Source organism: Stegostoma tigrinum, chromosome 4, assembly GCF_030684315.1.
Source record: "Stegostoma tigrinum isolate sSteTig4 chromosome 4, sSteTig4.hap1, whole genome shotgun sequence".
NCBI classification, from domain to species: Eukaryota; Metazoa; Chordata; class Chondrichthyes; order Orectolobiformes; family Stegostomatidae; genus Stegostoma; species Stegostoma tigrinum.
In genome coordinates this window covers 25,264,707-25,288,118 of record NC_081357.1, presented here as the reverse complement: position 1 = coordinate 25,288,118, position 23,412 = coordinate 25,264,707, and the positions used below count along the sequence as shown (strand labels likewise).

The 23,412-nt window shown below is 42.8% G+C and overlaps 1 protein-coding gene across 1 annotated transcript in view; it reads left to right on the top strand.

Moving 5' to 3' along the window:
- Positions 1-23,412, top strand: part of cdc40 (cell division cycle 40 homolog (S. cerevisiae)) — a 122,642-nt gene that overhangs the window by 8,213 nt on the left and 91,017 nt on the right. Inside the window, exon 3 of the mRNA XM_048530521.2 lies at positions 17,825-17,954. Coding sequence (XP_048386478.1) covers positions 17,825-17,954 — 130 coding nt within the window. The remainder of the gene's footprint in view (positions 1-17,824; positions 17,955-23,412) is intronic.

The following is a 23,412-nucleotide window of genomic DNA, read 5'->3' as shown; positions in this document are numbered from 1 at the left end:
CATAGCCTGGGCCCATGTGGGTACCCATGGCCACCCATTTTTCTGTAGGAAGTGGGATGAATTGAAGAAGAAGTTGTTAAAGTTGAGTACGAGTTCAGCTAAGCGGATAAGGGTGTCAGTGGAAAGGGAATGGTTGGGCCTGCAGGACAGGAAGAAGCGAGGGCCTTTAGGCCACCTGCATGGGGAATACAAGTGTACAGGGACTGAATGTCCATGGTAAGGATGAGGTGTTGGGGACCCCAGGGAATTGGAAGTTTTGGAGGAGGTGGAGGGCGTGGATGCTGTCACGGACGTAGGTGGGGTTCAGTCTTTTAGCGTCCGATAAAGCCGAGTAGAATTGTGAGTTCAAAGAATAAAAAAAACAGGAAATGTCCTTTGCAGGTCTGGGAGACAGAGATTCTTAATGAATACTTTGCACTGGTATTCACTGAGGTGGGGGACATGACAGATGTTGAAGTTACGATTGGATGTTTGATTACTCTACGTCAAGTCAGCATAAGGAGGGGAGAAGTGTTGGTATTCTAAAAGACATTAGGGTGGCCAAGTCCCCAGGTCCGGATGGGATCTATCCCAGGTTACTGAGGGAAGCGAGAGAGTAAATAGCTGGGGCCTTCACAGATATCCTTGAGCATGGGCGAGGTCCCAGAAAACTGGAGAATTGCTAATGTTGTCCCCTTGTTTAAGAAGGGTAGCAAGGATAATCCAGGTAATTATAGACCAGTGAGCCCAATGTCAGTGGCGCAGAAGCCGCTGGAGAAGATACTGAGGGATGGAACCTACTTACATTTGGAAGAAAATGGGCTTCTTGGTGATGGGCAGCATGGCTTTGTGCAGGGAAGGTCATGTCTTACCAACTTGATGGAGTTCTTTGAGGAAGTGACAAAGTTAATAGTTGAGGGAAGGGCTGTAGATGTCGTATACATGGACTTCAGTAAGGCGTTTGATTTGACATTTCAATAAGGTTCCCCATGGTAGGCTGATGGAGAAAGTGAAGTTGCATGGGGTCCAGAGTATACTCGCTAGATCGATAGAGAACTGGCTGGGCAACAAGAGACAGAGAGTTGTAGTTGAACGGAGTTTCTCAAAATGGAGAACTGTGATCAGTGGTGTTCCACATGGATCCATGTTGGGACCACAGTTGTTTGTGAAATACATAAATGATCTGGAGGAAGGTATAGATGGCCTGATTAACAAGTTTGCAGATGACACTAAAATTGGTGGAGTAGAAGATGGTGAATGGGACTGTCGGAGAATGCAGCAAAATATAGATAGATTGCAGAGTTATGCAGAGAAATGACAGATGGAGTTCAATCCAGGCAGATGCGAGGTGATGCATTTTGGAAGATCCAATTCAAGAGTTAACAATGTGGTAAATGGAAAAGCCCTGGAGAAAATTGATGAACAGAGAGATCTGTGTGTTCAAATCTATTGTACCCTGAAGGTGGCAACGCAGGTCGATAGTGTGGTCAAAAAGGCATGCGGCATGCTTTCATTCATCGGACAGGGTATTGAGTACAAGAATTGGCAGGTCATGTTGCAGTTGTATAGGGCATTGGTTCGATCGCATTTGCAATACTGCATACAGTTCTGCTCGCCATGTTACCAAAAGGATGTGGATGCTTTGGAGAGGGTGCAGAGGTGGTTCACCAGGATTTTGCTTGGTATGGTGTGGGGGGGGTGGGGGCGCTAGCTATGAAGAGAGGTTGAGTAGATTAGGATTAATTACATTAGAAAGACAGAAGTTGAGGGGGGACCTGATTGAGGTCTGCAAGATCATGAGAGGTATAGACAGGGTGGATAGCAAGAGGCTTTTTCCCCAGAGTGGGCAACTCAGTTACTTGGAGTCACAATTTCAAGGTGAGAGGGGAAAAGTTTAAGGGCGATATGCGTGGAAAGCTCTTTACACAGAGGGTGGTGGGTGCCTGGAACACGTTGCCAGTGGAAGTGGTAGAGGCAGGCACAATAGCGTCATTTAAGATGTGTCTTGACAGATACATGAATGGGCAGGGAGCAGAGGGATACAGATCCTTGGAAAATAGGTGACAGGATTAGATAGAGGATCTGGATCGGCGCAGGCTTGGAGGGCTGAAGAGCCTGTTCCTGTGCTGCAATTTTTTTTATTCTTTCTTTGTTCTTTTATTTCCTGAAAGATGAGTAAGTAGTTAAGTAATGATGATGGTGGGACTTCTGTTATCCTTAAACAGGTTGGGAGTAAGAGGAAACTTATGATAAATGCCAGGCTTATTATACAATAAAGGAGGAAATAACACAAAAAATAAGATGTCCAAAGAGTGTATATGAGAAAAATTTCATGCACAGCATTGAAGAATCACAGAATTGTTATGATGCAGAATGACAATAAGACCACAGGATGTAAGAACAGAATTAGGCTGTGGGCCCCATCAAGTTTGTGCATCATTTGATCGTGGCTGATATGTTTTTCAGCCCCATTCTCCTGCCTTCTGCCTGTAAACTTTGATCCCCTCACCAATAATCTATCTTTCTCCGTCTTAAATACACTTAATGACTCGGCTACGACAGCCCTCTGTGGCAATGAGTTCCACAGATTAACCACTCTCTGGCTGAACAAAATTCTTCCTCATCTCAGATCTAAAGGGTCAACCCATCACTCTGAGGCTATGCCCCCAAGCCCGAGTCTCTCCTGCTAGTGGAAACATCTCCACCCTCACGTTATCCAGACCTGTTAGTATTCAACAAGATTCAGTGAAATTCCTCCCTAATTCTTCTAAACTCCATCGAGTAGAGACCCAAATCCTCAACTGCCCCTCATATGACAAGTCCTCATCACCGGGATCATTCTTGTAAGCTCAGTGGTGTGGGGTTTAGATGTTATAGGAAGGATAGAAAGGGTGGCAAAACAGGAGGTGGGGGGGGGGGGGGAGTGGTGTTTTTTGATGAGGGAAAACATCACTGCTATACTTAGGATATTTCTGAAGGATTATCCAGTGAAACCATTTGGGTGGATCTCAGAAATAAGAATGGGATGATCACCTTGATAGGATTGTGCTGTAGATCCCCTAATCGTCAGCAGGAAACTGATGAGCAAATATATAGAGAAATATGTAAGAATAATAGGGTTGTAATAGTAGGAGTTTTTAACTTTCCAACATAAACTGGGACGGCCATAATATAAGGGCCAGGATGGTGAGTAATTTGTTAAATGTGTTCCAGAAAATTTAGTTTATCAATCTGGAGACATACCTACTGGAGGAGTAAAACTTGACTTTCTGTTGTGAAATAAGGCAGGGCAAGTTACTGATGTATTAGTGGAGGAGCACTTTGGGAGCAGCTATGGTAATTCTATTAGTTTCAAAATAGTTATGGGAAAAGTTAGGTCTTAAATACAAGTTAAAGTTCCTTAAATGGAGTAAGGCCAATTTTGATGGTATGAAACAGGAGCTTTCAAGAGTTGATTGGAGTAGACTCTTTGCAGGTAAATGGACAACTGACAAGTGAGAGGCTTTCAAAAATGAGACAACGAGAGCTCCGAGGCACCATGTTCCCATTAGAGTGAAGGACAAGGCAGGTAAGAGTAGGGGACAATGGATGGATAAAGATGAATGAAGCTCTAGTCAAGAATAAGGAGATTTTTGAAGCCTTTTCTCATTTGGAAAATAATTTATGCCTTTATTCTTCTTACCAAAGTGCATAATCTCACACTTTAAAACATTGTATCCCATCTGCCATTTCTTTTTCACTGCCTGAGCCTGTCTAAGTCCTTTTGCAGCCTCCCCACTTCTTCAAAGATCCTCCTCCTTCATCAGTCTTTGTGTCACCTGCAAACTTAGCAACGATGCCCTCAGATCCCTTGTCCAGTTCATTGATGTGACAGTCAGTGGTTGAAATGGCCTCTGAAATGGCCTAGCAAGCTACTCAGTTGTATTAATTACTACAAATTCAACAAAGAACTGAAACCAGATGGACTGCCTGGCAACGACCTAGGCACTAGAAAAAACAACGGGAAAACCAGCCCGGCAAAGTATCCTTACACCTGGGGTCAACTGCTAAAATTGGAAGAGCTATCTTACAGACCAGTCAAGCAGCAAGCTAACACTGTCTGTCAGTTATGTTTCCATGTGTTTGACTCTGTCCCAAATAGAACCATCACCATCCCAGGACAGATCCAGAAGGTGTGGCGACACAGTGGCATACAGTTGGGAGGGAGTTGCCCTGGGAATCCTCAACAATGACTGTGGATCCCATAAAGTCTCATGGCTTCAAATTAAATATGGGCCAGGAAATCCCCTGTGGTTACCTCATACCATCCTCTTTGGCTAGTGAATCAATGCTCGTCCATGTTGAACAATGCTTGGAGGAAACATTGAGGGTGGCAAGGGTGCAAAATGTACTGTGGGTGAGGGATTTCAATGCCCACCGCCCAGGATAATGTGACAGCAGCACTACTAATCAGGTTGAATCCTGAAGAGGATTGTGCCTGTGGCCCTCTGTTGAGGGGACCAACAAGTGGGGAAATATACTTGACCAACTCCTTATGAATCCGCCAACAGCAGATACATCTAACCATGGCAGTATAAGTAAGAGTGACCGCTGCACAGTCGTTGTAGAGATAAAATCCTGCTTTCATGTTGAGAATACATTCCATCATCTTGTGTGGCATTATCACCATGCTAAATGGGACAGACTTCAAACAGATCTAGCAACTCAAGATTGATCATCCATGAGGCGCTATTGGCCATCAGCAGCAGCAGAATTGTACTCCAGTGCAATCTGCAACATCATGGCTTGACATACCTCCCACTCAACTATTTCCATAAAGCCATGATGTGGAGGTACTGGTGTTGGACTGGGGTGGACAAGGTCAGAGGTTAGACAACATCAGTCCAATGGATTTGTTTGAAATCACAAGCTTTTTCAGCACTGCCCCTTCATCACATGAAGCCATGAGAACAACCTGTAAGAGGACATGCCAGGATCAGCACCATGCATACCTCAAAACGAGTTCTCAATCTGGTGAAGCTACCAAACAGGACTACTTGCATGCCAAATCGTGTAAGCCGCAAGTGATACACCGAGCAAAGCGATCCCACAACCAACCGATCAGATCCAAGTTCTGCAGTCCTACCATATCCATTTGTGAGTGTGATGGACAATTAAAGAACTCATTTGCATCTACCTGACAATGTGGAAAATTGCCCAGACATGTCCTGTAAACCAAAAGCAGGACAAATCCGTCCCAGCCAATTACCACCCCAACAGTCTATTCACTGCCATCAGTAAAGTGATGGAAAGTGCCATCAACAGTGCTGCCAAGCAGCACCTGCTCAGTAACACCCAGTTTGGGTTCCGCCAGGGCCACTCAGCTCCTGACCTCATTACAGCTTTGGTTCAAATATAGAGAAAATTACTGAATTCCAGAGGTGAGGTCAAGATAACAGTCCTTGACACAAAGCCGCATTCGACCAAGTGTGGCATCAAAGGACCCCTTGCAAAATCAGAATCAATGGCCTAACACTTTGTTGGTTGGAGTCATACCTAGCAGATAGGAAGATCGTTGTGGTTGTTAAAGCCAGTCAGCTCAGTTCCAGGACACCTCTGCAGGAGTTCCTCCAGAGTAGTGTCCCAGGCCCAACTATCTTCACCTGCTTCATCAACGAAATTCCCTCTATCACAAAGTCAGAAGTTGGGATGTGTTCCGATGATTGCATGTTGTTCGGCATCATTTGTAACTCTTCAGTGATGGAAGCAGTCCATGTTCAAACGCAACAAGATCTCAACAATATCCAGGCTTGGACTGAGAAGGGAAGTAACAATCATGCCAAACAAATGCCAGGCAATGACCATCTCCCAAAAAAGGACAATCCAACCACCACTCCTTGACATTCATTGGTGTTATTCCTGAACAAAGAACAAAGAAAATTACAGCACAGGAACAGGCCCTTCAGCCTTCCAAGCCTGTGCTGATCCAGATCCTTTATCTCAACCTGTCATCTATTTTCCAAGGATTTGTATCCCTCTGCTCCTTGCCCATTCATGTATCTGTCTAGCATTCATGTTTCTGTCTGGCAATGCATTCCAGGCACCCACTACCCTCTGCGTAAAGAGCTTTCCACGCATATCCCCCTTAAACATTTCCCCTCTCACCTTGAAATTGTGACCCCTAGTAATTGAGTCTCCCACTGTGAGGGAAAATGCTTCTTGCTATTCACCCTGTCTATACCTCTCATGATCTTGTAGACCTCAATCAGGTCCCCCTCAACCTCCATCTTTTTAATATAAATAATCCTAATCTACTCAACCTCTCTTCATAGCTAGCGCCCTCCATACCAGGCAACATTCTGGTGAACCTCCTCTGCATCCTCTCCAAAGCATCTACATCCTTTTGGTAATGTGGTGACTAGAACTGTATGCAGTATTGCAAATGTGATCAAACCAATACCCTATACAACTGCAACATGATCTGCCAACTCCTGTACTGAATATTCCACTATTAAGATCCTTGGGGTTACCATTGACTTGAAACAGTGGCTTCAAGCCTAGGAATACCGCAGCAGATAACTCACCTTCTGACTCCCAAAAGCCGCATCATCATCTACAAGGCACCAGTCAGGAGCGTGTTGGAATACTTTCTGCTTTCTTAGAATGGGTGCAGGTCCAACAACACTCAAGAAGGATGACATCATCCAGGATAAAACACTTGCGCACACATGCACACACATCCACCGTCACTACCACCAATGCTCAGTAGCAACAGTGTACATGATCTACAAGATGCCTTACAGAAATTCACCAAAAAGCGTGAGACAGCACCTTCCAAACCCACAACTGCTTCCATCAAGAAGGGTAAGAGCAGCAGATAACTGGGCGACACGACCACCTACAAGTTCCCCTCCAAGCCATTCACCATCCTGATTTTGAAATATATCACTCTTTCTTCACTATTCCTGGGTCAGAATCCTAGAATTACGGGCATTGTAAAGGCAATTAGCGACAGGCAATAAATGCAGACCAGCTGGTGATGCTACATCACACAAATGGATAAAAAAGGAACAAAATAATGTGTAACCCGAATAACAGTGGCCCCATACTGACCATTTTGGAACAGTTCCAGTCACCAGCTGCCTTCTGTAAAACACCCCTTTTATCCCTACTCTGACTTCTGTCAGTCAAACATCCCAACCTCTTCCATGCCAGTATTTTGCCCCTAAGAACGTGGGCTCTTATTTTGCTTAGCAACATCATGTGTAGCACCTTGTCCGAGGCCTTCTAGAAATCCATGTCGATCACATCTACTGGCTCACCTTTGTCTAATTTGCTCATTACTTCCTCAAAGAATTCTAGCAGTTTTGTCAGGCATGATCTCTGCTATCAAAGCTGTGCTGCTCTGCCCTGTGTTACCATGCAATTTCAAGTACTGTGCGATTCCATCCCTAATAATGGTCTCTCAAATCTGATCAATTTCTGACGCCGTGTTAGCCTTTAGTTTCCTAATCCTTAATAGAAATAGAATCCCTGTACAGTGGAAACAGGCCCTTCAGCCCAACAAGTCCATACCCACTCACCTAGACCCATTCCCCCGTAAACCCACCTAATCTACACATCCCTGAACACTATGGGCAATTTAGCACATCAATCCACCTAGCCTGCACATCTTTGGACTGTAAGAGGAAACCGGAGCACCCGGAGGAAACCCACGCAGCCACGGGGAGAATACGCAATCTTCACACAGACAGTCACCTGATGGTGGAATTGAACTTGGGTCCCTGGCACTGTGAGACAGCAGTGCCAACCACTGATCCACCGTGCCGCCCCTTTTTTTCAGTAATCCGCACCCTAACTCTATCGCCTTTCTTCTTTCTTAAACAGGAGTGTTTGATTAGCTGTTTTCCAGTACTCTGGGACCTTTCCTGACTCCCCTGATCCTGAAAAATCACCACAATGCTTCTTCAATCTCCTCAACTATTTCCTTCAGAATTATGGGATGTAATCAATCAAATGTGGGTGATTTATACATTGACAGATCTTTCAGCTTCCTCAGCATCCTTTACTTAGTTATGTCCGTTAGACTCACCTCTGCCCCCTGATTCTCTGGTATACTGCTGGTGTTTTCCACTGTGCAAACTGATGCAAAGTACCTATTCAGTTCCTGTGCCATTTCTTTGTTCCCCGTTACCACTTTTCTTTAGCCTCATTTTACATCAGCCTAATGTCCGCTTTTGCCTCTCTCTTGCCTTACCCTTTATACATAGAAGAAAAACTGTTGCAACCTTCTTATGAGAATAAGCTAGCTAGTAACATATTTCATCTTTTTCTCCACCCCCCCACCCCAATTGCTTTTTTACTTATTCTCTGCTGGTTTTCCAAGGCTTCCCAACCCTGGCTTCGCACTAATCTTCTGCTTTTATGCTGTCCCTGACTTCCCTTGTCAGGTAGCCTCATTTTGCCCTCAGGATGTTGTTTCTTTGGGATGAATTTCTGCTCTGCCTTCCAAGTTGCCCTCAAACACCTGCCATTACTGCCCCACTGTCTTCCCTGCTGGGCTCCACTTTCAATTTATCTCTGGCCAGCCCCCCCCCCCCCCCCCCCCCCCATGTCTTTGTTTACTCAATTGTGATACCATTACATCTGATTCCAGCTTCTCGCTTCTATCATATTATTGCCCTCTTGGGTTTCTTCACCTTAAGCACCCTAATCCCGTCAGCCTCATTGCATGTAACCAAATCCAGAATTGCCTGTTTGAGTGGGCACGACCACAAACTGCTCTAAAAAGATATTCCATGAATTCCTTTTCGTTAGATCCACTCACAACCTGGATTTTTCCCAACCCACCTGCATGTTGAAGTCCCCCATGATTATTGTAATAGTGTCTTTTTTACATGTCTTTTCTATCTCCTGAGTTAAGTCGTTCTCCACATCTTGACTCCTGATAGGAGGCCTGTTCACAACTCCCGTTTGTGTTTCCTCAACTCTACCCACACAAATTCTGTGCCTTCCAACTGTATATCACTTCTTGCAATCAAATTAATTTCATTTTTTACCAGCAAGGAACACTGCCCCATCTGTCTGACCCTTTTGATAGGGCATACATCTTGGGATTATTTATTTTCTAGCCCTGTCCCCTTGCAGCCATGTCTCTGTGACACCTACAATATCATACGTGCCGATTCAATCTGCACTACAAACTCATTTACCTTGTTTTGTACATTGCATGCATTTAAGTGCAACATCTTCAGTTGACTGTGATAATGGGAACTGCAGATGCTGGAGAATCCAAGATAATAAAATGTTAGCCTGGATGAACACAGCAGGCCCAGCAGCATCTCAGGAGCACAAAAGCTGACGTTTTGGGCTTAGACCCTTCATCAGAGAGGGGGATGGGGTGAGGGTTCTGGAATAAATAGGGAGAGAGGGGGAGGCGGACCGAAGATGGAGAGAAAAGAAGATAGGAGCAGAGCCCAGCAGCATCTCAGGAGCACAAAAGCTGACGTTTCGGCCTAGACCCTTCATCAGAGAGGGGGATGGGGTGAGGGTTCTGGAATAAATAGGGAGAGGGGGGAGGCGGACAGAAGATGGAGAGAAAAGAAGATAGGTGGAGAGGAGAGTATAGGTGGGGAGGTAGCGGGGGGAATAGGTCAGTCCAGGGAAGACGGACAGGTCAAGGAGGTGGGATGAGGTTAGTAGGTAGGAGGTGGAGGTGCGGCTTGGGGTGCCTAACCTGGAGAAATTACCCTCCTCTCTCCGGACCAACCTCAGGGAATCTCTCTCCCACTGCAACTCTCTTGTAATCTCTTCAGCCTTGAAACTGCTCGACCATGTCCTGAAGCAAACCAGATACCACAGTCACATCACCTTCCTCAGCACCTGCCTCTTCCCCTCCACCCCAAAACCAGTCCAGCCTGTCTCTGCCTCCCTAACCTGTTCTTTCTCTCACCCATCCCTTCCTCCCACCCCAAGCCGCACTTCCACCTCCTACCTACTAACCTCATCCCACCTCCTTGACCTGTCCGTCTTCCCTGGACTGACCTATCCACCTCCCCACCTATACTCTCCTCTGCTCCTATCTTCTTTTCTCTCCATCTTCGGTCCGCCTCCCCCTCTCTCCCTGTTTATTCCAGAACCCTCACCCCATCCCCCTCTCTGATGAAGGGTCTAGGCCCGAAACGTCAGCTTTTGTGCTCCTGAGATGCTGCTGGGCCTGCTGTGTTCATCCTGCCTCACATTCTATTATCTTCAGTTGACTGCCTTCTTCTTGTGGATGTCCCCTTATCTGCTGTGCCTGAAATTAGATTCCTGTCTCTGCCCTAATACTTGTTCTGGAAAGATTAATAGCATCTACCAAGCCTTCCCCTACACCCTCTCTCTCTCTCTCTCTCTCTCTCTCTCTCTCTCTCTTTCCCCCCCCCCCCCCGTTTGACTTTTTCCATAATTTTCCATACAACTGAACCGACTTCCCCAAATTATATAGCATAAAGCCCTATTTAGAGTTCTAGCGACATTATTCTGATCCCAGCATATTTCAAGTGGAACTTACCCCATCGAAACTGCTCTCTCCTTCCCCACTACTGGTGCCAATTTCTTATGAATTCAAATCCATTTCTCCCACACTAATCTTTGAGTCACACAGTTACCTCTTAAATCTTGTTGACCCTGTACCAGTTTGCTTGTCACTCAGATTGCAATGCAGACATTAATGCCTTTTTGGTACTGCCTTTTAATTTAGCCTCTACTGCGTATATTCCCTCCGCAGAACTTTTTTTCTGTATACATCTATACCAGTACTATGGTCAATTTGCTTATTCTCCCTCCGGCACCACTCTCATCCACACAGGGAGCAACAATCTCTAACTTCTTCAGAGAAGTACAGGGGCTGAGGCTGTACTGCTGGATTGGTACAACTTGGTGTAACTTTCTATCCCCGACCACTAACTGCATTCAATATATTTAATGTAAGGGCTGTGTCTGCCTCTTGAGTGTTCACGTAACGTTTCCCCCTCCCTGATGTGTCGCCGTGTTTGAAGCTCAAACTCCAGCTCATCAACTCTGAGCTGGAGTTCCTCAAGCAACCAACACTTGCTACAAGTGTGGTCACAGTGAACCACAGTGGTATCGACCAGCTCCCATGTTATTCTGTTACAGCACATCACCTGGCCTGGCAACTCTGTTTTAATTACTTAGTTCTTAATTTGATTTATAAAACTTTGTACTACACTTTTAATTTGTAGCTTGTTAATTTCAGTTTGTTAACTTCAATCTCAAAATAGATAGTTAAATTAGTAGTTATCACCTGTGATGTCTATCATGTGCTGGGCCTCTGATCCTGGGCTTCAATTTATCCCGTTTTCAAAAAAGACCTGCAAACTATGAGCCAAAAAAAGAAGGACAAAGCACTTTTTTTCCCTCTGCTCTACTCCAAATTCTTGAATTATATACCACTCTGCTGTGTCTCACTCTAGATGTGATTTCTCTTCGCTGATAGTAAGCTGTGCACTAAAGCCTTTCAGGTATGCACCAACTCTTTCTTTCTGAAAGCCTTCATCAAAGTCCCACATAAGAGATTAGTGTGTAAAATTAAATTGCATTGGATTGGTGGTAGTGCATTGAGATTGAGACAAGAATGGTTGACAGACAAGTAACAAAGAGCATTGATAAACAGATGTTTTCCGAATGGCAGGCAGTGACTAATGCTGTGCCACAGGGATCAATGCTCGCACACCAGCTATTCACAGTGTACTCTGATGATTTAGGTGAGAGAACTAAAAGTAGTATCTCCAAATTTGTAAATGACACAAAACTGAGGACATAATAAATGTGAGGCTGGATGAACACAGCAGGCCCAGCAGCATCTCAGGAGCACAAAAGCTGACGTTTCGGGCCTAGACCCCTCATCAGAGAGGTTGGGTTCGCTGACAGGATTGGGATAAATTGTCAGTGGGCAAATGCATAGCAGATGCATTACAATGTAGCTAAATGTGAAATTGAAATTCACTTTGATAGCAAAAACAGGAAGGCAGTTTGTTCTCTGAATTGCTGCATGTTCTCACAGGGGAATCTGCACTGAGACCGGTGTGTCCTTCTACACCAGTCGGTGAAGGTGACCATGCAAGGTGCAATAGGTGATAAAGAAGCCAAATGGCATGTGAACTTTCATCTCGAAATGATTTGAGTACAGGAGCAGTGATATCTTGCTGCAGTTGTACAACGTATTAGTGAGTCTTCACCGGGAATATTGTGTGCAGTTTTGGCTTTGTAAGCTGAGGAAGGGTGTCCTTGCTGTAGAGGAGTATGGCGAAATTTTACCAAACTGATTCCTGGGATGCTGGGACTGAGGATATGTTGAATGTGTTAGGATTATTTTCACTTAGATTTAGAAGCATGAGTGAGGATTTCATAGAAACCTATCAAATTCCACCAGGACTGGAGAGCATAGATGCAGAAAGGATGTTCCTGATGGTGCGGGAGGATACAAGGTAAACCATTTAGGACTGAGATAAGGAGAAGTCTCTTCACTCAGAGAATGGTGAGTCTGTGGAATTTTGTACAATACAAAACATTACAGCACTTGGGATTAAAGGGACCGAAGCATACGGGGTAAAAGCAGGAACTAACTATTGAGCTGGATGAACAGCCATGATCATAATGACTGACTGAGCAGGCTCAAAGACTGAATGGCCTATTCCTGCTGTATTCTGTTTCTTTAATCAGTCTTCATAACTAAAATTTCTCATCCCTACAATCATTCTTCTAAATCCCTTCTGCACTATCTCTAAAGTGTTCCAATCCTTTCTATAATGCTGCATCCAGATCTGAGGTCTACAAAGTATCTTACACAAGTTGAATATCTCTTCCTTGCTTGTCTACTCTCTACCCATTAATAAGTCAGCAGTCACACGACACCAGGTTTACCCAACAAATTTATTGGGAATCGCACACCCTTGTGGAGTGCTGCTCCTTCTTCAGGTGCACCTGATTTCGTGACTGCACCTGATGAAGGAGCTGTGCTCCAAAAGCTTGAGTGATTCTAAATACACCTGTTGGACTATAACCTGACGTTGTGTGACTTCTGACTTTGTCCACCTCAGTCTGACACTGGTACCTCCACATCATCACTACTTATTAATAAGACTGAAGGTACTGTATATTTCATGAATTGCTGTCTCAAGTGTCCTACCACCTTTGGTGATCTGTGCTCATGTACACCCAGGTCCCTCTGATCCTGCATACCCTTTAGGATTATACACTATTATATTCTTCCAAGCAAAGCGCGTCCCCTCACATGCAATGAAATTCGTCTGCCACCTATGTACCGATTATGTCAATGTCTTTTGGAGCTCTACACTGTCATTTCAGTTTATAATTAACACCTTTATAACATTATATATTTTGCGTTCTGTTCTATTACTCAGATGTACTTAAAGTATGAGTTGTCAGGTTAGCATGCAAAACAGCACTTTTCCTTGTATCTTGGTACATATGACAATAATAAATCAAACCAAAATCCAAGTTTTGAATCATTTGTGAACTTTGAAATTGTTTACCGCACACTAAGACTTCGATGATTCGTATGTATAGGGGGGAAATACAGGTCCCGATACCAGCCACTGGGGAACCCAATAAAAAATTTTCCTCGAGCCAAGAAAATATCATTGATCACTAATGTCTGCTTCCTGTCATTCAGCCAGTTTTGAACCTATATTGCTTCTATCCCTTTTATTCAATAACCCCTAGCTTTCATCACAAACTTATGAGGTAGCACTTCATCACTTGCATTTTGGAAGTTAAATTTCATCATCTGCGATGGTTGGATTCGAACCCAGGTCCCCAGATGTTAGTTAGCTGGGTTAAAATTGTTTCAGTTGTTGGAGAATCCGAGATAACAACGTATAGAGCTGAATGAACACTGCAGGTCAAGCAGCATCAGAGGAGCAGGAAAGCTGAAGTTTGGGCCAAGACCCTTCCTGAAAGGTCAGCTTTCCTGCTCCTATGATGCTGCTTGGCCTGCAGTGTTCATCCAGCTCTACACCTTGTTAACTTAGTTACCTGGCTCTCTGGATTGACATTCTAGCAATAATACCATTAAGCAATCACTTCCGCATTATTTTCACTTCATATTGCAAACATTTGCTTTATATTCAGCCATAACACTTGTGAACACTGTTTAAGATTCTGAAAGCACACATTTGAAAAATGTTAACTGTAAACATTGTGGTCTTTATTAACAGTTTTATTGCTTTTGCAAAAATAGAACCAAAGTTCATATCAATTAAATATCTACAGTACCTAAGTATCTGGATAATCCAAAGGATAATAATTGTTGTACATTTTAAATGTGTTCTGTTTAGATGATCCTTGTTTTCAATTAATCTGTCTTTGCTCATCATTGACATTCTGCATAATTTGAAGTCTTACGCTATACTGTTTCTGTATCAAATGTGTAGGAGAGCAAATTGGATGTGGCCATACCACTAAATATCTCACCCGCAACATAATTCTGTTGGCAGCTTGAATGGTCACAATCTGTTCAATTGAGAATCTCATGTTTAACTCATTTTATTTCAGTTCTTTTGATTTCACCCTTGATTGACAGCCCATTATTATGCATATAGAAATGTCATGAAATATAATTTACATCCTGTAAATTATATGCTGAAAATACTGAAAAATGTCAGAAAGTGCATGCTCAAAATAACTGCACTAAATTTCTCATCTTTCAAAAGTCCAAAATACGATTCGTCCTTCAGCCTCTTTTGGCAGACTTGAACCCTAAAAGAAGAAGCTTTTAACTCCCCAGAATCTGTGTTAACTGCTATTTATAACTTCAGTGAACTGTGTTTTCCAGGATGTTGGCTAAGAGTTGGAACCTTTTTGTTAACTGTCCATTAATTTCATTAACTGTAATTCATTGATTATATTTAGTTGTATGCAAGCAGTGCCTTAATTAAATATTCATTATACGTCTTATAGATAGACATAGACTAAAATTGTGGCTCCAACATTCATAGTATTCTGCTTTTGTGTTAGTATCTAAGTGTAATTAACAGTTTAGATGTGTGTGTGTGATGTGTAATTCAGCCCACATTTGAGGATTAATTTACAGAGATTGCGACCAGTTCCGTTCTTCACCAATAAGTTTTCTGGAATAGAATATACTTTGTTAATGACCCTATATCAAGGCAAATTTTATTGTCCTGTCAGTTTTCAGTAAGTGCAGTACCAAGCTGGAGATGGTGACCAGAGCTTGCAAAAAAGCAAATTGTGACATACTGTTTTGATGGCATCACTTGAAATTTTTTGAAAATACAAGGACTAGTTCTCTTTATTTTTCTGTAATTTTGACTAAAATAGGAAAAGGACTGTTAAAAATCAAAGATTGTGGGGGAGATTGCTGCACATTTTAAAAACAATTTGTTTGATAATTTCTTTGCTTTGTTCAACCAATGGGAGAAGCTAATTGCAAACAGCCTGGCACATGGGCGTGTACAAAGTGAGATTCAGTCAGTGGTGATCAGTTAACACTGACAAAAGCCCCTCGCCTACTTCTGTTTCCTGGGTGTGAATAATATGGCCTTAGTGTGCAAGATAGTGGTGCTGGCAAGGTAGGCAGTTTTGGGGTGCTGGCTTGTCTGCTCCAGGTGGCTGCTTCCTCCTTTCTTTCCCTTTCCTTTTTGCCTGTTTTAATTGTCATTTTGGCAGCAGAGGAGAGCATCTAGAGTCTTGGGACAGTCTGGCAGGGACAGTCTGGCAGCCAATCTAGGGACTTGCAGTTATGGTGTACTATGAGCAGGGATTCCAGGTGACAGCAGTATGGTATGCGTGGAGCCTACTTCAGGCAGCAGTAACGGAGCCAGGGACTCCTAGTTGTCAGCGAGGCAATAGTGGAATCTGGAGCTGGGCTGGGGCCTCTTGGTTGTCAGTGAGGTGAGAGCAGAGCTGGGGAGCAGCTCCCGGTGGATGCTGGAGAATCCGAGATAACAAAGTGTGGAGCTGGATGAACACAGCAGGCCAAGCAGCATCTCGGGAGCACAAAAGCTGACGTTTCGGGCCTAGACCCTTCATCAGAGAGCCTTGGGCAAATAACACTAGCGCAGTTTAGGAAACGTAGTTGACTTGAAAGGACTGAAAGGTCTGTTTCTGTGTTGTATGACTGTATAACTCTTCGAAAGATGATATCTCAAATAGTATCCCTGCAATGTTGCACAGGAAATATCAGCCTATGTTGATTGCTTAAGTTTTTGGATTGGAACTTGAGCCCACAAACATTTCTGTTGAAAATACTACCCCTGAGCTATGACTGACATCAGGGTCAGTTTCTGTCAAAGTGCATGCTACCTCTGCTGTCACAACTAGCTGCATCTTGGTGCAATTAAGTAAATATACATATGCTTTTGTCAAGATCTTAAGATACTTAAAATCCTAAAATTTCTGACTTGTCCATTCATAGTTCCCACCTACAATTTACGCTGTTCTCTATCCACTGTTTTCCCTCCCTGGTTATGAACCATACAATTTTCACATCTATACTCCAGACCCCATGATGTTGTGTGCCAGGGAATTCAATGAATGTGATTTATGTTTCAGTTTGTGCTCATAGCATATGTTTATCTTAAATCCATTACTACAGCTTTACTGTACTCAACAAATCATAAATAATTTATTTCATTTTAATTCTTTCTACCTTTCAGTAGCCGTAGATAATCCTATTAACACTGCTTACCAGTTACTGAATGCTTTTGTTCAGCTGTTTAAATAATTTAGGTATAGAGGAAGTACTTCACAAATGAAAGACTTTGTAGATGTATTGCTGCATCATTTTTCTCGTTACAATTTTGCAGTATTTTGTTGGAAAAGTGGGATAGGCATTTTAAACAAGCAAAATAAGAGACAAAGGTTAAAGCTGAATCTAATCCCACATATACAGTTAATGTTAGAATACTGTTGGCTATTTTATTCTGCTGCCTCCAGTATTGCATCGTGACCTCAGAATGAGGGTCCTAAAAACCAGCTGCTGGCCTGTTGATCCAGTCACTGCAAGGTTAATTTTCATTCATAATCAAGAAAACGGAAATATCTGTGGATGCTGGAAATTAGAAACAAGAACAGAAATTGCTGGAAAAACTCAGCGGGTGAAGAGAAAACTGTGGAGAGAAATCAGAGTTAATATTTTGGATCCAGTGTTGTGAAGGAGGGTTACTGGACCTGAAATATTAGCTCTGATTTCTCTCCACAGATGCTTCCAGACCTTATGAGTTTTTCCAGCAATTTCTGTTTTTGTTTCTAATTTTGGTTAGTTTTTGAGATAAATGAGGAACTTTAATATAAAGTAAGAAAACGTCGGGTGAAAAATTAGCAGGCTGGCCACCCACTTTATAAACCCAGCCCATCTTCAAATATGCTGGTGAGCTGGGTATGAAATTCAGTCCATTGAACTGTTAGCAATATTCTTTCATCTTCGATCAGTGTTATTTAGTTAGTACTTTGTAATTGGACTGCAGATCATTAAATAAAATTGTTTCCAAAATATTTTTGCAGTTAATGGATCTCTGATTAGTTCATTTGAATACTGCAATAACAGAAAACACCTAACAGGACATTTTTCAAACTTAGTTTCTTTTAAAAGAGTCTCTGACGCTTTTCCTCATGATAATTTTTACTCATTTGGTTGTCACAACTTAATTTGTAGTCTGTGTTCATTTCATGTTTCAACATTAATAGTGTCATTATGAAATCAGCGACTGTAGTTTCAAATTTTGTGGTGTGATGTGCTTTGTGACTGAAATTCCATAACACAGAATAAAATGAAATGTATTTGAGTTAAAAAAAAACCAAGTGGACCTATTATTTATTTCAGTTTGGTCCAGTGAACCCTTTCAGGACGCAGCAGATGGCTGCTCCTAGAAATATGCTGTCTGGATACACTGAACCTGCCCACATCAATGATTTCATGTTTGAGCAACAGAGAAGAACCTTTCATACCTATGGTAAGTGCCAATGTATTAAAAAAGCCTCTGTTTTTCAGTGATACATTTCAGAAGAGGCTGTCTGTGATGTGTTGCTTGCACCGAAGGTGTAATGTTAGTTCTTAAAAACAGTAGTTGTCCATAACTAATCTCTTATCCAGCTAATTTGGTCAAATATTCTGCTAATTGCACTTGTAGCTTCTGGTATGGAGTACAGAAGTGAATGGCTTGTTGCTTACAGTGCCATTAAGCTTTGGAGTTTGGAAATATGGAATCTGTTGTGTATATTGTGGTTTTAATCTTTTGGTTCAAGTCTATACGTCAGTAGCTGAAGAAATACAAGTAATTTGTTGCTTCACCAAGAAGAATTGTTTGAGGACTTCACCAGTGAGTAGGAGGAGATCAAAGGGAAAATGTCACTGCAATTATTTGGGAAGGTGACAGGGTGGGGAAGGGATGGTGCTGATGTCAAGCTGAAGGTAAGAAAAATAGGGCAGGATAACCGTACGTAACAATAGGGAGGTCAGTGGGGTAGAATGTGATAACGTCAAAAATGGGTCGGAAACTGTTCCAGGGTCTGTGCACCATGTTATGTGGAATCCTTGGAGTTTACACATTCTCCCAGTGTTTGTGTGCGTTTCTGCTGGGTGCTGCAGTTTCTTGCCACAGACCAAAGATATGCAATGTAGGTGGATTGACCATGCTGATTTGCCCCATAGGGTCCACAGCAGTGCAGATTAGGTGGATTAGCCATGGTAAATGTTGGGTTTTGGGGATTGGGTGGGGCATACTGGATTGGTTGTTGGTGTCCGTCTTGATGGACCAAATAGCCTCTTTCTGTACTGTAAGGATTCTGTGATCCCATGAAGGTGAAGGAAGAAATTTGGTAGGGAACCTTTGTGGAAGCTCCATCATTACAATAGATGTGATGGAGAAACTGAGAAAATGGAATAGAGTCCTTAATAAAGCGGAGTGTGAGGATCATTTAATATACAGCAAGAGTAGGCCATTCAGCCCCTCATTTGTGCCCCACCATTCAGTAAGATCACAGTTGATCTGATTGTAACTTCAAATCTGCATTCCTGTCTACCCCAATAACCTTTTACCCCGTTGTTTAACAACAACCTATCTGCCTTAGAAATATTTACCACAAGAAAGTATAATCAAGGTATCTGTGGGAGTCATTGGGTTGTAATGAATATCGGTGAACAGCTAATTCTCGGAAATGGTAACAGAAATTAAGGTGTACCTGCTAACATGGCAGGAAAAAAAAGCCCCCACTTCACGACAGCTCAGATCAGGGCATGAGGAAACGCTAGTTTGTCGGACACCTGGGGGGAATATACTTAGAAGACAATTTTATGAAGGATCTTGCTTTTATGTTGAACTTATGTGACTGGTTTATTTCAACCAAATAATCAATAAAATACCTTGATTGCAGTTATATCTTAGCACTTACCTGTGGTTTATCTTTTAATGTATGAAACAAATAATAAAGTTCAGCTAACATGTACAAAGCTACAAATGTAAAAATGGGTAGCAAATCTTCTTACAGGTACTTTAGAAGGAATAGAGTAACTAAAGTCAGTGTTAGTCCTTTAGGGGGAGGGAATAAGGAGGTAAGAGAGGATAATAAGGAAACGGTGGATGAACTAAACAAATTTTGGCCAAGTCTTCATTATGGAGGATACAAAAACCATTCCAGAAATAGCTGTAAATCAGGTGAGAGAGGGGGACGGAAAGACTTGTTGGAATTACAATCACAAGCAGGCTGACAAGGCTTAAAAGAATTGTCAATGTGTTAGTGTTGAAAATGTTCAATCACACTGGAAAAAAGAAAACATAATGCCTCTATTCAAGAAGGGAATGAGGCAGAAAACGTGAGGTTATGAGATAGTTAACTTGACACCTGTTGTGGGGAAGTTATTAGAATTGGTCCTTAAAAACTCTAGGTAACTGGGAAGATTCAGAGTGGTGTTGTGAAGAGAAAATTATTCTTAACAAATTTATTATTTAGACTTCTTTGAAGGAGTAATATCTTCTTTCAATAAGGGTAGGCAATAGACATACTTTAATTAGATTTCCAGAAAGCATTTGATGAGGTTGTTTTCGTTAGAGAGAAGAAGGTTGAGAGGTGACTTAATTGAAACATATAAAATAATCAGAGGGTTAGATAGGGTGGATAGGGAGAGCCTTTTTCCTAGGATGGTGACGGTGAGCACGAGGGGGCATAGCTTTAAATTGAGGGGTGAAAGATATAGGACAGATGTCAGAGGTAGTTTCTTTACTCAGAGAGTAGTAAGGGAATGGAACGCTTTGCCTGCAATGGTAGTAGATTTGCCAACTTTAGGTACATTTAAGTCGTCATTGGACAAGCATATGGACGTACATGGAATAGTGTAGGTTAGATGGACTTGAGATTGGTATGACAGGTCGGCACAACATCGAAGGGCCTGTACTGTGCTGTAATGTTCTATGTTCTATGTTCATATCATAGGTTGTTGAGGAAAATAAAAGCGCGTGGCGTTGGGAGTAACATATTAGCATGGATAAAATGGTCTTTATGTGATGGTTAGAGTCCCATAGGCCTCAACTTTTTATAATTTATGTCACTGACTTAGATGAGAGGAACGAAGGCATGGTAGTTAAATTTGTAAGATGGCACAACGCTGTGTGGGAAAGTATGTTGTGAAGAAGACTCGGAGTTTGCAGAAGGATGCAGAATGGAGAAAATAGCAGCTTATGTAAATTGTGGGAAAAATAAAGAAGCAGAGTATTACTGAGAATGACTGGAAATGCCAGATGCTGAAGGATTTGGGCATTGAAGCACACAGTTCACAAAAAGATACTTTGTAGGCACGGTATGTAATCAGGAAGGCTAATTGGATTCTATCCTCTATTTAGCTTTTAATCAGAAAGGAAAAGAAAGCATGTGTAAGGTTTAGGAGTCTGAAATCAGACAAGGCGCTTGAAGAATTTAAAGGAAGCAGGAAAGCACTTAAATAAGGAATTGTGAGTGCTAAAAGTGGCTATGAAGTGTCCTTAGCAAGTAGGATTAAGGAGAATCCCAAAGCATTTTGTATGTATATTAGGATCAAGAAGGTACCTCGGGAAGAGGTAGGTTAATTCCAGGACAGAGGAGGGAATTTATGCATGGAGCCAGAGGAAGTGGGTGAGGTCCTTATTAAGTACTTTGCATTGGTATTTACCAATGAGAAGGGATTGGATAATAGGAAGTTTTATTGAAGGGTGTGTTGATATTCTAGGGCACGCAGGTCTTAGGAAGGAGGAAGTGTTTCGTGTTTTTAAAAACATTGAAGGTAGATAAGTGAATGAGGCCTGATGGGATCTCACCTAGGATACTGAAGGAGGCAAGGGAGGAGACTACTGGGACTTTGACAGAGGACTTTATCTCCTCTTCAGTCATGGGTGTGGTTCTAGAATACTGGAGAACAGCCAGTTTTGTTCTTTTGTTTAAAACAGGGCAGCAAGGATCATTCAGGAAATTATAGGCGAGTTAGCCTTACATCAGTGGTAGGGATATTTGAGAAGATTCTTCGGGGCAAGATTCACTTGCATTTGGAAGAAAATGGACTAATTAATGATAGTCAATGCGGTTTGTGTGGGGGAGGTCTCTCTCAAATTTATGCCAAGTTTGATTGAGTTTTTTGAGGAAGTGACGAAGATGATGGTAGGGCAGTCGATGTTGTCTGTGTGGAGTTTACTCAAGTATTTGACGGGGCCCCTGGCAGCTCTAGAAGAATATGTCATTTGTGATCCATGTTGAATTGTTAAGTTGGATGCAAAATTGGCTTGGTCATTGGTGTTCCACTAGGATCAGTGCTGGGATATCTGTGTTGTTTGTAATATGTGTAAATGATTTGGATGAAAATGTAGGTAACCTAACTAGTAAGTTTGCAGACAAAACATGAAAATTGGTGGAGATATGGATGGTGAGGAAGGTTGTCAAAGAATACAACATGATATGGATCGTAGGGTCTGTTTCCATGCTGTATGACTCTTTTGTCCAACTTGCCTGCACCAACCAGACATCCCAATCTGACTCAGTCCCATTTGCCAGCATTTGGCCCATATTCCTCTAAACCATTCATATTCATGTAACCATCCAGATGCCTTTTAAATGTTGTAATTCTGCTAGCCTTCACACTTTCTCTGGCAGCTTGTCAGTTGGAAAGCTGGATGGAGAAATGACCAATGGAGTTTAATCTGGACAAGTGTGAGGTGATTCATTTCGGGAGGTCAAGTGCAAGAGGAAAATACACAGTAAATGGCAGGACTCTTAGGAACATTGATGTACAGAGGGATCTTTGAATGTAAATCTATAGTTTCCTGAAAATGGTAACACAAGTGTGGATAAGTTGATTTTTAAGAAAGTTTATGGCATGCTTGCCTTTACCAGAGCATAAAAGTTCACAAGTCATGTTGCAGGTGTATTAGATTTTGGTCAGGCTATATTTTAGAGTTTTATGTGCAGTTCTGGCCCCTATACTATGTGAAGGGTATAGAATCTTTGGAAGGAGTTTAAAAGAGGATACATGGAACAACCCCTCTTCCGGAGCTACACGGGCCCTATTCCCCACTTCTTCCTCCGGTACATCGATGACTGTATTGGCGCCGCCTCGTGCTGCCACGAAGAGCTCGAACAGCTCATCCACTTGACTAACACCTTCCATCCCAACCTTAAATTCACCTGGACCATCTCTGATACCTCACTGTCTTCTTCCTGGACCTCCCTATTTCCATCTCTGGCAACCACGTGGAAACGCATATCTACTCCAAGCCTACTGACTCCCACAGCTACCGAGAATACACCTTCTCACACCCACCTTCCTGCAAAAGTGCCATCACATATTCCCAATTCCTTCATCTCCGCTGTGGTCTGGATCTCTGATCCTGAGATGAGGCATTCCACTCCCGGACATCCCAGAAGTCCTTGTTTCTCAAGGACTGAAACTTCCCCTACACAGTGGTCGAAAACACCCTTGACCACGTCTCTCGCCTTCCTGCAACTCATCCCTCAAACTCTCTCCCCACAATAACAACCAAAACAGAATCTCCCTCATCCTCATGCACCACCCCACCAACCTCTGAATCCAATGCGTAATCCTCCGGCACTTCCGCCATCTGCAATCTGACCCCACCACCAAAGAAATTTTTCCCTCCGCACCCTTATCTGCTTTCCGGAGGGACCACTCTCTCTGTGACTCCTTTGTCCGCTCCACACTCCCCTCCAGCCCCACCATCCCCAACACTTTTCCCCGCAACTGCAAGAAGTGCTACACCTACACCTACCCCTACACCTCTCTCCTCACCCCCATCCCAGGCCCCAAGAAGACCTTCCATATCAAACAGATGTTCACCTGCACATCTGCTAATGTGGTAAACTGTATCTGCTGTTCCAGATGTAGCCTCTTCTACATAGAGGAAACCAAGCAGGGGTTTGGGGACTGCTTTGCGG